Source organism: Chiloscyllium plagiosum, unplaced genomic scaffold (assembly GCF_037043375.1).
Source record: "Chiloscyllium plagiosum isolate Xiang-an unplaced genomic scaffold, Cpla_swu_hap1 HiC_scaffold_9, whole genome shotgun sequence".
Lineage (NCBI taxonomy): Eukaryota > Metazoa > Chordata > Chondrichthyes > Orectolobiformes > Hemiscylliidae > Chiloscyllium > Chiloscyllium plagiosum.
In genome coordinates this window covers 69,746,991-69,760,345 of record NW_028270147.1, presented here as the reverse complement: position 1 = coordinate 69,760,345, position 13,355 = coordinate 69,746,991, and the positions used below count along the sequence as shown (strand labels likewise).

Sequence of the window (13,355 nt, the reverse complement as noted above, 5' to 3'; positions counted from 1 at the left end):
ATGTAATAATTCCATATTTGTTAACAATACAAAATGAGGTGTGAGTGATGAGAAGGACATAAAGAGATTTCAGAGAATTTAAACAAGTTGAGTGACAAATTTGTGGGAGATGCAGTATAATGTGGATAAATGTGGAATTGTCCACTTTCCTAAGAAAAACAGAATGGTGATAGATTTGGAAATGTTGATGTACAAAGGGTCATGGGTGTCATTACAGACCAGTCATTTAAAGAAAGCATGCAGATGCAGCAAAGAGTTGGAAATAAATGGTATGTTGGTTTTCCTTGCGAGATGGTTTGAGTATAGGAGCAAGGAAGTTTTCCAGCAGCTGTACAGGGCTTTGGTGACAAATCACCTAGAGCACTGTGTGCAGTTTTGGTCTACCTACTTAAGAAAGTATATATTTGCCATATAGGGAGTCCAGTTAATATTCACCAGGCTGATTCTTGCAATGGCAAGTTTGTCATAGGAGAAGAGATTGCATTACTTGGGCCTGTATTCACTGAAGTTTAGTAGAATGAGAAAGAATCTTTTCCCATTTTCCTTATTTTATATGTTTTAATAAAGGACTGGACAAATTGGACAAAGATGAAATGAGAAAAAATGTATTCACTTAAAGAGTGTGGAGGCCAGTCACTGAATATATAACAGATAGAAGCCTTGATCATGTTGAATGCTGGAGTTGGTCAATGGGCCAAATGGATAACATCTGTCTCTACTTTCTAATTTTCTATATTGTTGAAAAATAAAGAATTATTTCAAGTTTTTATGGAATCTTAGACCACACCTGGAAAATTGCGAAGAGTTTTAGTATATTGTATAAAAGATCCAGATGCAGTAGAAGTTGTCAAAAATATTTACTAGAATGACACCAAAACTGAGAAGTTAAACCTATCAGAAAAGTTTCAACTGGCTAGGACTTATTTGCTCTAAATTGGATTGAGGTGTTTAAGATTAAAGGAGGATATAAATTAAATAGAAGCACAAAAATTACCACGTAAGGGAGAATCAGAATCTAGATGAAAAGACATTAATGAATAACTAATAATTAATTAATAAATAATAAATCTGGTGTCTTCTTTATTTCTAGATTTTAAATGCATTTAAAGTTGTCAAGATACTACAGTGAATTCTAAATTCCAATCCTATGGTTTACAAAGCTTGCTTGTTTGTGCATAGAAACAGTATGTTATTGCAGGTCAATTGGTTATTTACTGGAACAGTTTATCAGTTTTAAACTTGGATGTAAATTCAGGAAATGAATTGCACAAAATATGTCACTGTCAATTCAAGATGTTTGCATCTATACATGGGATATTTGTTTGCAGTGCTTGAGGAGTTCAGGCTTTTTTTGGATGTTGCCATCCAGATATGGTGTAGGGCCAGATTCAAATTGGTGGAGTTTGGTATATAATGTGAACAGGGCAAAAGTGAGGACTGCTGATGCTGGAGATTAGAGTCAAGAGTGTGGTGTGGGGAAAGCACAGCAAGAGCTGAAAATGTGTTGCTGGAAAAGTGCAGCAGGTCAGGCAGCATCCAAGGAGCAGGAGAATCGACTTTTCGGGCCTGACCCCTTCTTCAGGAATGACTTCAGGAATCCTGAAGAAGGGCTCATGCCCGAAACGTCGATTCTCCTGCTCCTTGGATGCTGCCTGACCTGCTGCGCTTTTCCAGCAACACATTTTCAGCTCTGATCTCCAGCATCTGCAGTCCTCACTTTCCCCTCGGAAAGCACAGCAAGTCAGGCAGCATCCGAGGAGCAAGAGAATCGACATTTTGGGCAAAAGCATTGCTGATGATGGGCTTTTGCCTAAAATGTCAATTCTCCTGCTCCTTGGATGCTGCTGACCTACTGTGCTTTTCTAGCACCATACTCTCAATATAATGCGAACACCTGAGTTGCATGTAATTGTCTGAAAAAGCAGTGGTTGTGAAATGCACCAGACTGAAGCCTGAGCGTTTGATGGATTTTTATAAATAAAGATATAGGATTCAAAAGCCTAAACCCTTGGGCAGCATAGTGGCTCACAGCGCCAGAGACCTGGGTTCAATTATTGCCTCAGACAATTGTCTGTGTGGAGTTTGCACATTCTCCCCGTGTCTACGTGGGTTTCCTCCAGGTGCTCCGGTTTCCTCCCACAATCCAAAGATGTGCAGGTTAGGTGAATTGGCCATGCTAAATTGTCCGTAGTGTTAGGTGCATTAGTCAGGGGTAAATGTAGGGGAATGGATCTGGGTGGGTTGCTCTTCAGAGGGTCGGTGTGGACTTGTTGGGCCGAAGGGCCTGTTTCCACACTGTATGGAATCTAATCTATGTAAAAAAAAACAACCCCACTGTGATTATGGTTCCTAATTCTGTACATGAGAAGAAAGAGCTGCAGAAACAGGAGAAACACCACCGCCATGATTGCTTTCCCTGACAAGAACCTGCTGTCTCCCTTAATTGTAAGACACCTCAATCTTGGCATAACACCATAGCCTATCTCCTCAACGTTCATAAGCTGACAAATTTCCTGTTGCTTACCTGCTTAGTGAGCTTAGTGTCCATGTGGGTTATCATCTTAAATAGTTCCAACAACCAATCCTGCATCTTTTGAGTTACTTCTCCAAGATGTCGACTAGAATTGAGAAAATAAACGAGGAAGCTTAAATTCTAGCCTAATGGTTTTCATGATTCGCAGTAGAAAACAATAATTTCATTTGGTATGTTTTATCATTTTATTACTGGAAAATATACGTCCCCATATTTGCCGTAACATGGTTAAAAAATTGCTCAATTTGGCTTATTGCCCCTATAATACAGTATATTATACATTCAGCCCTAGTTATTAGAGAATGATAGGGGCACAGACTTCCTACAGTTAACAGAAAACACAGATACACTCCTACATACCATAAAGGTCCACACAATCAGGGACAATGGAGTGGGGGTGGGCATTTAACAGAAATTACAGTTTCCAGAACAGCTATGATCTCATTCAATGGCAGAGTAGATTTGATGGGCTGAATGGCTGATTTCTACCTGAACATCCTCTGGCCTTATTAGGGATGGATAACTAATGCCGACCTTGCCAGTGGCAGGCACATTCCATGAAATAATTTGTTTTTTAAAAGCTAGGAATTTAACTATCTTTTCTATGACTTCCATGGTAGCATAAAACAGTTAACTCTACAGTTCACGATAAAACTGAGCACAAAAACCAAAATGCACTGTGTTAACTGATACAAGCCTGGGATAGGGGTTACTATGAGTTGCTGGAATTCTCTTGTACATCACCTGAGTATAGATTCTTCACATGGAAGTCAGGCCAGTTATTGAAGGAAAGTTACTTGAGTCACAGTAATCAGAACACAGACTGCTGCCATTTTCATCTGATGTCCACATATTTTGACTTTCTAATATAGAACAACCTCGATTATCCGAACAAGACGGGCAGGGAGTATTTTGTTCGGATAACTGATTGTTTGGATAACAGATCTGATTCAGGAAGCCATATTGAACATAATTACATAAAAAAGCATGTTTACAGAGTTTTTATTTCATTCAATCGATAAAATGTGTACAAACACTAGATATTGCTTAAAAAGTTATTATATTTTACAAATAAAATCACTTTTTGGCTAGAGTTCGACTAAAGTCTGTGAAATTTTTCACTGACATTTCCTTGGTTTTATCCAGGTCCTTGACAGCAGCCGGCATCTTTTTGTCTGGTGTTGTTCCGCCGTCCAGACTAACCAAGTGTTGTCCCTCCCTCCTCAGCAACAAAGAGAGAGAGGGGCGCAAAATTCAGGGGGAACAGGAGAGAGAGGAAAGATCTTCTTGTTGACTTCAGTTTCCATCCTCTCATCAATCTTTTTTTAGTGAGTTTTTTCCTCGTGTTTCCTCCTGTTTATTTTCATGTTTGCTAACTCACTACGATTTGCTCTCCCCCATCAAAAAAAAGTTACATTAAATTTTCATGTCAGCTGAAAGATATTGAACTACCTATTGTATGGAAAATAAAGAGTCGTCATGGGATAACGGGAGGATAAAGCAATGGAAATGAAAATGAAAGTGCGAGCGTATTTATGACTTAAATCTCCGGAGTGCACAGCTCGAGCTTGCATGTTTGCTGTTCTTGAATGTCCACAATCGCAAACCTTTGTCCTAGGGGGAGAATAACTATTGGAGAGCCTTCTTATAGAAAGTGTAAGACTTAACTATAAGGTCACGTCTCGAGTATTGAAGTTAATTATTTATTAAAGCATACTTGCATCTGTATTCTTGTTCAAATTTACAAAATGTTACATTAAATGGATGAGGAATAGAATTGTCTTCCTTCAATTGAAATGCATGTAAAGGTACCTTGAGATTTTGTTCAGATAATCCAAAATTCAGATAATTGATGTTCGGATAACAGAGATTGTTCTGTTTTAATCACTGAATTATAACTCTTAAAGGAACTCTTATTTTCCACTCTCTATTCTAGGGAATGGACATCAGTTGTACTTCTATCATGGCTGAAATCAAATAATCAACATTAACTTGGAAGGTTTACAGTTTTCTATTAAACGTGTTTCCAGGATCTATCCTTGGTCTCCTATTTCTCATGTATATCCTGCCCTCAGTATATAATTCACCTGTATATTGATGATATCCAGGTCTACCACACCAAGATATCTTGATCACCTAACTGTCAAACTACTTCTCCTACTTGTCCAATTAAATATTGGAAAGAGTGAAGCAATGTTCTTTGGACACCATTGGAAACCCTTCTCCCAAGTCACTGATTCTATCTCTCTAAGTCCTAAGCCAACGTTGTTCATGCACAGGTGACCCACATATTCATGATTCTCCACAACATTTCCAGTATAGGTTAATATCATTGTGCAGAATCCAAGTGCATCTCATCAAGAGGGCAAGGAAAACAGAAAGAAGTCAATGTATAAAGTTCACATGCAACAATTAGTATCTAACTTATGATCGGCATCGAATAAAGGCTAGCAAGAAGTTTGGGTCGAGAAGGAATGTATGTCTTTATCAGAAGAAAACAAAAAAAATTCTGGGTAAATTGAAGTCCTTGTATAATCAATGTAGTCCATTGGTTTAAAATTAGTAAATAAACCAGCTTCTGTTGTGACATCCTGTTATCCTGTAACGTTTGTAACACCCATTTTGGAAATGATATTGCATGTTTAAATTAATTTATGATTAAACGGACTCAGCTTTGATTTTACTGCATTCAATTCTAGTAATTTGCAAGAGATTTTTGGGACTTGCATACGTTGACTTCATTCATTTTCAATGATAATTGCTAACTAGTGATCTTGAAAGGAAGTAGATAAGTAAATTAAAGCAAAATATTTCAGACACTGAAGATCTGAAATAAAAACAAAAAGTACTGGAAATATTAGGCAAGTCAGGCAGAATTTGTGGAAAGAGAAAGGAAATGAACAATTCAAGTTAATGGCTTTTTGTCAAACAAGATGTTGTTAATAATACCTGACAGAATACTTCTTATTCTTTTTCTCCTCTTCGGTTTGTGAGAATGCTGCTAAGTTCATCGCATCCTTCAAGAGTTTTATCAAAGTGGGTAATTGCTCATGAAGCTTCAGCAAATCAAATTCTATAGATCCTACGTCTTCCATATTGGCATAGTCGAACTTAACCCGATAAGATTCAAGCTGGTCTTGTAGCTTCATTATAGACCAAGCAGTTCCTGTCAAAATAACTGCAGGTATAATTCTCTGCAATATCAACAGTCACCATTAATTCTAGCCTACTGTGAACTAGAATGAAATAGAATAAGGTCATTTCATGTAGAGGCCTTATAGCTGGCGGGGAGGCTTCTGTTCCATCAATAGGTCTAATTTAAACCAATTTGCAAAACTAACAGGAAAATACTCCAACTCACTGCATCAGCTCATGGCTTATTTAGTTGCAATGTACTCAAGTCATTAAAGCCATACTCAAGATCTCAGAGCAGATCAAAGTATTATCTGTTGTCTCAGTGCTCACACTTCATGTCAAAGAAATTCATGAGTCCTTTGTACTTATTGTTGAAAGTAAGGTTGGAGAAGACAGGAGGGAAGGATTTAAGAAGCTGGTTCCCAAATTTTGCCCATCTTTCCAGCATACCAACTTTGAATAACTCCAATCAGGCTTTCACCATTGTGACAACAGAGAAATGGCTCTTACCAAAGTCATAAATTATACTGACCTGACTGTAACACATGTCAGCTATTCCACATTATTTTAAACTGGACTACAGCAATTAGCATGACAGATCACACCATCCTCCTCAAAAGTCTCACTACCATCATCCGGTTTGGGATTGTCATCACCTAATACCATTCTTATCTATTTACTTGCAGCCAGAGTGTCACTTGCAATAGCTTCTCTTGCCTCTCCCACACCACTTCCTCTGATGTCCCCCAACGATCTATCCTTGGCTTCCTCCATTTTTCATCCACATGCTGCCCCAGGTAGCATCATCTGAAATACAGTATCAGTTATAACAAATATGCTGATAATATCTAGCTCTACTTCAAAGTCACCTCTCTCAACTCCTTGCCACTGTTGCTAAATTATCAGACTTCTTTATCAATATTCAGCACTGGATGAGTAGAAATCTTCCCAATTAAATATAGGAAGAGCGAAGCAACTATTTTTGGATTCCATTTCCAAGCTAAAATTCTCTCCTTTCCTCTGGGAATAGTCCGAAACGAAACCAGTCTATTCTTAACCTTGATGTTGTACTTGTTAGAGGTGAGCTTCTGACCACAAATGGTGCCATAACAAAAAGCACCAATGTCCATATTCACAACATTTTCCATTGCTGCCCAGTCATAGCTCATTTTCTGATTAAACCCTTGTTCTTGCCTCAAAACTCCAATGCATTCCTGGTTTGTCTCCTATGCTCTACCATCTTTAAACAAGAGATTATCCAAAATTGTATCCTAATCACCATTATTAACAGCTATGTCTTCATTTGTCAGAGCTGAGTGTTTCAGAATTCATTCCTTTAACCTGTTTCTCTTTCTCACATTCTTGCTCCTTAAAACCTAACATCTCAATCAAGTTTTGATTGAGTGTAGAAAGAGGCCATTGGGCCCATCTAGTCTGCACCAACAGTTGCCCAATGCTGGAATCAAACCGGGTCCCTGGTGCTGTGAGGCAGCAATGCGAATCACTGTGCCACTGTATCTGTCCTGATGTCTTATGTGTCGAGAGTGTAGTGCTAGAAAAGCACAGCAGGTTAGGCAGCACCCGAGGAGCAGGAGAATTGACACTTCGAGCATAAGCCCTTCATCAGGTATGCTTGTGGTCGGGGCTGAGAGATAAATGGGAGGGGTTGGTGTTTGGGAGAAGGTAGCTCAGAAAGCGATAGGTGAATGAAGGTGAGGGAGAACGTGCTAGGGTCAGAGGGGTAAGTGAATGGACAGGTCCAGAGGATGGTGCCGAGTTGGAGGCTTGGAACTAGGATAAGGTGGGGAGAGGGGAAATGAGGAAGCTGTTGCAATCCACATTTATCCCGTGTGGTTGCAGGGTCCCAAGGCAGAATATGAGGAGTTCCTCCTCCAGGCTTCGGATGGTAACAGTTTGGCGGTGGAGGAGGCCCAGGACCTGCATGTCCTTGACCGAGTGGGAGGGGGAGTTAAAGTATTCAGCCAAGGGGTGGTGGGGTTGGTGGGTGCGTATGTCCCAAAGATGTTCTCTGAAACGATCTGCAAACGTTTTGCAGATAATTTCAGAGAACATCTCTGGGACACCCACACCCACTAACACTACCGCCCTGTGGCTGAATACGTCAACTCCCCCTCCCACCCCATCACGGACATGCATGTTCTGGGACTCCTCCACCGCCAAACAGTTACCACTCAACGCCTGGAGGAGGAATGCCTTGGGACCCTGCAACCACATGGGATAAATGTGGATTTCAACAGCTTCCTCATTTCTCCTCCCCCACCCCTCCTTATCCTAGTCCCAAGCCTCCAACTCAGCACCACCCTCTGGATCTGCCCATTCACTTCCCCCTCTGACCCTAGCACGTTCTCCCTCACCTTCATCCACCTATCACTTTCTGGGCTACCTTCCCTGAACTCCAACCCTGACCCACAAGCCTCATTCCTGGTGAAGGGCTTTTGCCCAAAATGTTGATTCTCCTGCTCCTCGGATGCTGCCTGACCTGTTGTGCTTTTACAGCATCACACTCTTGACTCTGTTCTCCAACATCTGCAGTGCTCACTTTCTCCTAATGTCTTATGTGGTTTAGTATAGTATGATGTTTCTGTAAAGTGTCTCATCATTACTGCACACCACAGCTATAGGCCTCCGGTTTGAAAAGCAACCCTTCCACCACCCTCTGTCTTCTACCTTTGAGCCAGTTCTGTATCCAAATGGCTTGTTCTCCCTGTACTCCATGTGATCTATGAGGAAAAAGTGAGGTCTGCAGATGCTGGAGATCAGAGCTGGAAATGTGTTGCTGGAAAAGCGCAGCAGGTCAGGCAGCATCCAGGGAACAGGAGAATCGACGTTTCGGGCATAAGCCCCGAAACGTCGATTCTCCTGTTCCCTGGATGCTGCCTGACCTGCTGCGCTTTTCCAGCAACACATTTCCAGCTCCATGTGATCTAACCTTGCTAACTAGTCTCTCACAAGGAACCTTGTCGAACGCCTTACTGAAGTCCATATACATCACGTCCACCGCTCTGCCCTCATCAATCCTCTTTGTTACATCTTCAAAAAACTCAATCAAGTTAGTGAGACAAGATTTCCTACACACAAAGCTATATTGACTATCCGTAATCACTTTTCCAAATACATGTAAATCCTGTCCCTCAAGATTCCCTCCAACAAATTGCCCACCACTGATGTCAGGCTCACCGGTCTATAGTTCCCTGGCTTTTTCTTACCACCTTCCTTAAACAGTGGCACCACTTTAGCCAACCTCCAGACTTCCGACACCTCACCTGTGACTATTGATGATTCAAATATCTCATCAAGGGGCCCAGCAATCACTTCCCTAGCTTCCCAAAGAGTTCTTGGATACACCTGATCAGTTCCTGTGTATTTATCCACTTTTATGTGTTTTAATACATCCAGTATCACCTCCTCTACAATACAGACATTTTTCAAGATGTCACCATCTATTTCTCACATTCTATATCTTCCATGTGCAGTGCCTGTATGGAATGAGCTGCAAAGGAACTGGGGGAGACTGATACAATTACAACATTTAAAAGGCATCTGGATAGGTACATGGATAGGAAGGGTTTAGAGCGATATGGGTCAAGTGCTGGCAATTGGGACTAGATTAATTTAGGATATCTGATTGGCATGGACGAGTTGGACAGAAGGGTCTGTTTCCATGCTGTACATCTCTTTGATTCTATTACAAGTATTATACAAATATAACTTTTTTTGGTGATGGGCAATTCACAATCACTACCCTAACCTTACATCCTAAATTTTTGAAATGCATTGTAACCTCGGGTAAATACAGTGCAGGAGTTGGAGGTGGAGGGAGGGGTGGGGCGCAGGGGGAGGTGCCGAAGGAGGAGTGCGTCATCAAGGAGTTTCCCAAAATTCCTGTAGAATTTAAAGACAAGGCCCATAAAAAGATTGAAAAGTTGAGGCCTTTCGTGCAGAAAGTCTGCCTCACAGGGCCAAACCCATGAGTGAAGATAGTTATACTGGGAGAGCGAGAAAGAATGATTGCGAGCATGGTGATAAGGATCATGCATGTGAGGTAATGTCTTTATTGTGGTTACAGATCAGCAGATTCTGATTGTTGGGGTGAGCCAGTAGCTGTTGACCACGTTGGGATGAGAAGTTGATGGGTCATAGAAGTGCCGTACAATGTGATCAGGAGAAAGAAACAGATTACTGGGGATTTCAGCCATTTAAGGTTAGATTGTTGATCCTCAGGATTCCTTGTCTTCCTTGCCCACAAGCAGTACTGTAAAGGCATCACCCTATCTCCCTCCTTCATGTTGTCAACTTTCCTGAGACTTGGGAAATCCCATGCCACCAGTGGTTAAAAATAGAATGGCTTAAGATGAAAGTACACAGCCTTATTAAAATATCTAAATAAACAATGTACATTCTACAAGCACATTAGTCACCTGTCCCTCAATGCATCTGCATTAAAACTAGAAATAGGTGACATTGAAGAAGGGTGAGTTTCTGTTGCAGATTTTTATATTTTAACTTCTAACATGACTTAAATATACAAATTTCCTCCTTCGGTACTTTCTTTTTGCTTTCATTTTTAGATTTTAAAATTTAAGATTTAATGTTACCTAATTACACTTTCTAATTTAATTACTATCTTATTTTTGTTCCAATTTTGTTACCAGTACAATAGACACTTGTACTTCACCCTGTTTCCTCAAATATTTGCAGTGAAAAGAAAGAGAAATGTTATTATTGGGAAACCCAATAGAAAATGGTTGCAGAGGGAAAATGACCAGATATAAGATAAGGATTGACAGAGGCTACTGTTGTTTGTTAAGAAACTCTGTTCATCTCAATTTAAATGGATTTCAACTTCCTATACTTGCCACTTGGGATTATAGATGATGACCGAGAAATCATTCTTTGCAGATATGGGCATGAGGTTGCATTGGACTATGTATCTCAGTATGTTGTGTAGAAGAGCTAAAGAATATGCAGAAATTTTAACCCAATGGATTAATTACTCTTTCTTGAATTTCTCTCACCCCTACTTTTCTTTATATTCACATATGCCATCCTGCTTTGGGATTAAAGATTTGAGTATTACACCAGCCACTTGGATATGTACAAAAACGATCAACACATTTCAGTGAGTTGGTGTCTTAATAGGAGGAAAATTAAAATGGAGGAGAGAAATAAAAGGAAATAAAGAGAAATGTACAGATCCATATAATTTGTTTTCCCCAAATTTAAACTTAATGCCATCAAGTCAATGAAACATAGGTTAGAGGTAATTTAAGTAAGTTTAATCCTACCATGTGTTCTTCTAATATTGTTTGAAAATCACACTAAAGCAAATGAAGCTGTGTGATAACTAACAACTTGCAACAGCATCTCTTGGCTAAACTCACTCTAAAAGCCTACATTGTAATGCCATATTCGTGAAGCCTCATAAACAAAAGCTGTGTATATTTAAGAAATAACCTGTTTTGGATGTTACATTTAAAATCCTGAGAAAGGATGTGGACCAGTGGTTTCCTTCTAAGGGCATTCACAGACAGTAGCTAATGTCAGCCACAGGGATTGAGACAGAAACCTGAGCTAACTCCTTATCCTTCATCTGTAGATATTTCACAAAGAAAAGAGCCTTTGAATCAAAGTACATGGATGTGAAATAATTAAAATAATACCATTATCCCCTGTTAGCATGATCGTATAAAGTTGAGACAGTTCTTTCGCACTATTGTTTAATTCTTCCATTTTTATCTCCTCTGGCATTTTATCATTATCTGACCACCGGTGACGTTCAAACAGAATTAGGGTGAGATCAGTCCACTCGTGTTGCAGCTGCTCTGCATCCAGTAGATCTTCTTGAGTAGTTAAGAATAATGACCCCTCATATCGTGTATAATCTTGAGTGATCACCTAAGGAAAACAAAATAAAGTCCTCCAGGGAAATGAGACGGATTTATTCAGACCATATCTAAAGAAAGTCACATTTCTAATTTAAACATCCTTTTGATCAATTTTGGATCACAAATCACTGCTTGAGTTGCCATAATGAAAAGGAAAGTGAAAAATGCCATGACAAAATATTATCATTTTAATCTGTGTGCACTTAGGAAATGTACAAAATACTCAATTCTACTGACGTTTGAACCCTTCTATTCACAATAATTGAATAAATGCTTTCTATACAGGAAGGTTTTATTTAATCGATTTGCATTTAAGTACTGTATTTTCACCAGACCAGAGCAAATTGGACAGCTTTAAGAAAACACCATAGGCAGTTTGCATATGTATTAAGGTTAAACAACTCAATGCGTGGAACATTATGGCTTAAGGTTAATTTCACACTGAGACAATGAATCTCAATTAACTCATCCCAAAATTGAGTCTCTGTTCATTGTAAATAGCATGAAATGCTTACTTCAAATCTTCACCCCAAAGTTACAGTATCTATGGTACTCTCTACATAAACTTCCTTAACAAGGGTTCCACAAAAGAGATTTTTCACAAAAATGAGGAAAATGGAATTGGAGGCAATTTTAAGACATGGATTGAAAATTGCTTGGAAATACAAATCAAAGGAAGTCACACTCAAATTGTATTGTGTGCTGTACTGTTCACACCTTGAGTCCTGTGAACAGTCTTGTCACTGAGTTACCTGAAGACATTCAATTAACAGAAGCCATGCAGACAGAGCCTGAAGATTGATATCTCATGTTAGAAGTTTACAAGACGATTTAAGTAAATTTGAGATTAGCAATTTTGAAAGAAAACTGCTTGGTGATTTTACAAAATGCAAGTAATGGCAAACTGTACAAAAAGGACATTCCTATAAACTACTTTTAATTAAATTATAGGCAGAACAATGAAACACCGGGCATAAATGAATTACAGGTAAACATTGAGCTATATTAGAAAGTTCATCTTCCTGCAAAGCATGATAAATATATGGAACTGAGTTAATTCAGAAAAACCGATGTTGAAAAACCTGGAATTAGCTAAGAAAAAATTGAATGTTACACTGGGAGGCCACGTGATCTTTCTGGATGGATGGCCTAGGAATAGACAAAAATAAATTCTCTCATCAGTAATTGCTTTTCAATTGGTTTATATGAAACATTGACTCATTATCCTTAATATGTGTGAGCATCTTTATTATTGCAAAAATGTGGAGTCATCTTGTAAATGAACCTCTTTAAAAGTAAAGACAAACGTAGCTCTAGATATAGCATATCCATATCCAGAAGGAGCTGTTCTATAAAGTTTGCAGTAGTCATCAAAATGACACACACTGGACACTGAATTCCTTTCCATTTTAAACATTAAACATTACCAGGTCAAATACAAACTGAACCTTCTTTATCCTTCTACCATACAAATACATTCAATCTCAGAACAGTGCTTTACCACAGAGGCTCATATGCTTTTGTCTCACTGATCACAGATGTTACTCTATAGCTCAATATTACGTTAACACTGGGAGCTAGAGTACATTGACATCAGCCCAGGCTACAGAGTTTGCTGCCTATAATTTCATTTCTGAGGTAGGGGTGGATAGTGGGGGAAGAAGGGGATCAGTATCTTGCCAGAGCCAAACTACCCGATTATTTGACCTTTGTGCCACCGGCCCTGTCACCTTTAGGGAAGAGAACATTCAACCCTCTGCATTTCTATTAATTTGCAGACA

The 13,355-nt window shown here is 39.3% G+C and overlaps 1 protein-coding gene across 5 annotated transcripts in view; it reads right to left on the bottom strand.

The window, feature by feature from the left end:
- The window catches only part of axdnd1 (axonemal dynein light chain domain containing 1), a 179,924-nt gene that overhangs the window by 62,873 nt on the left and 103,696 nt on the right, over positions 1-13,355 (bottom strand). For all 5 annotated transcript variants that reach the window (XR_015758172.1, XM_043699575.2, XM_043699576.2 and 2 more), the window contains exons 17-19: positions 11,350-11,584; positions 5,483-5,699; positions 2,525-2,618 (exon numbers count right to left, since the gene is read on the bottom strand). Coding sequence is in view for 4 of the 5 variants with exons in the window: in XM_043699575.2 (XP_043555510.2) it covers positions 2,525-2,618; positions 5,483-5,699; positions 11,350-11,584 (546 nt within the window). In the remaining variant the exon portion in view is untranslated. The remainder of the gene's footprint in view (positions 1-2,524; positions 2,619-5,482; positions 5,700-11,349; positions 11,585-13,355) is intronic.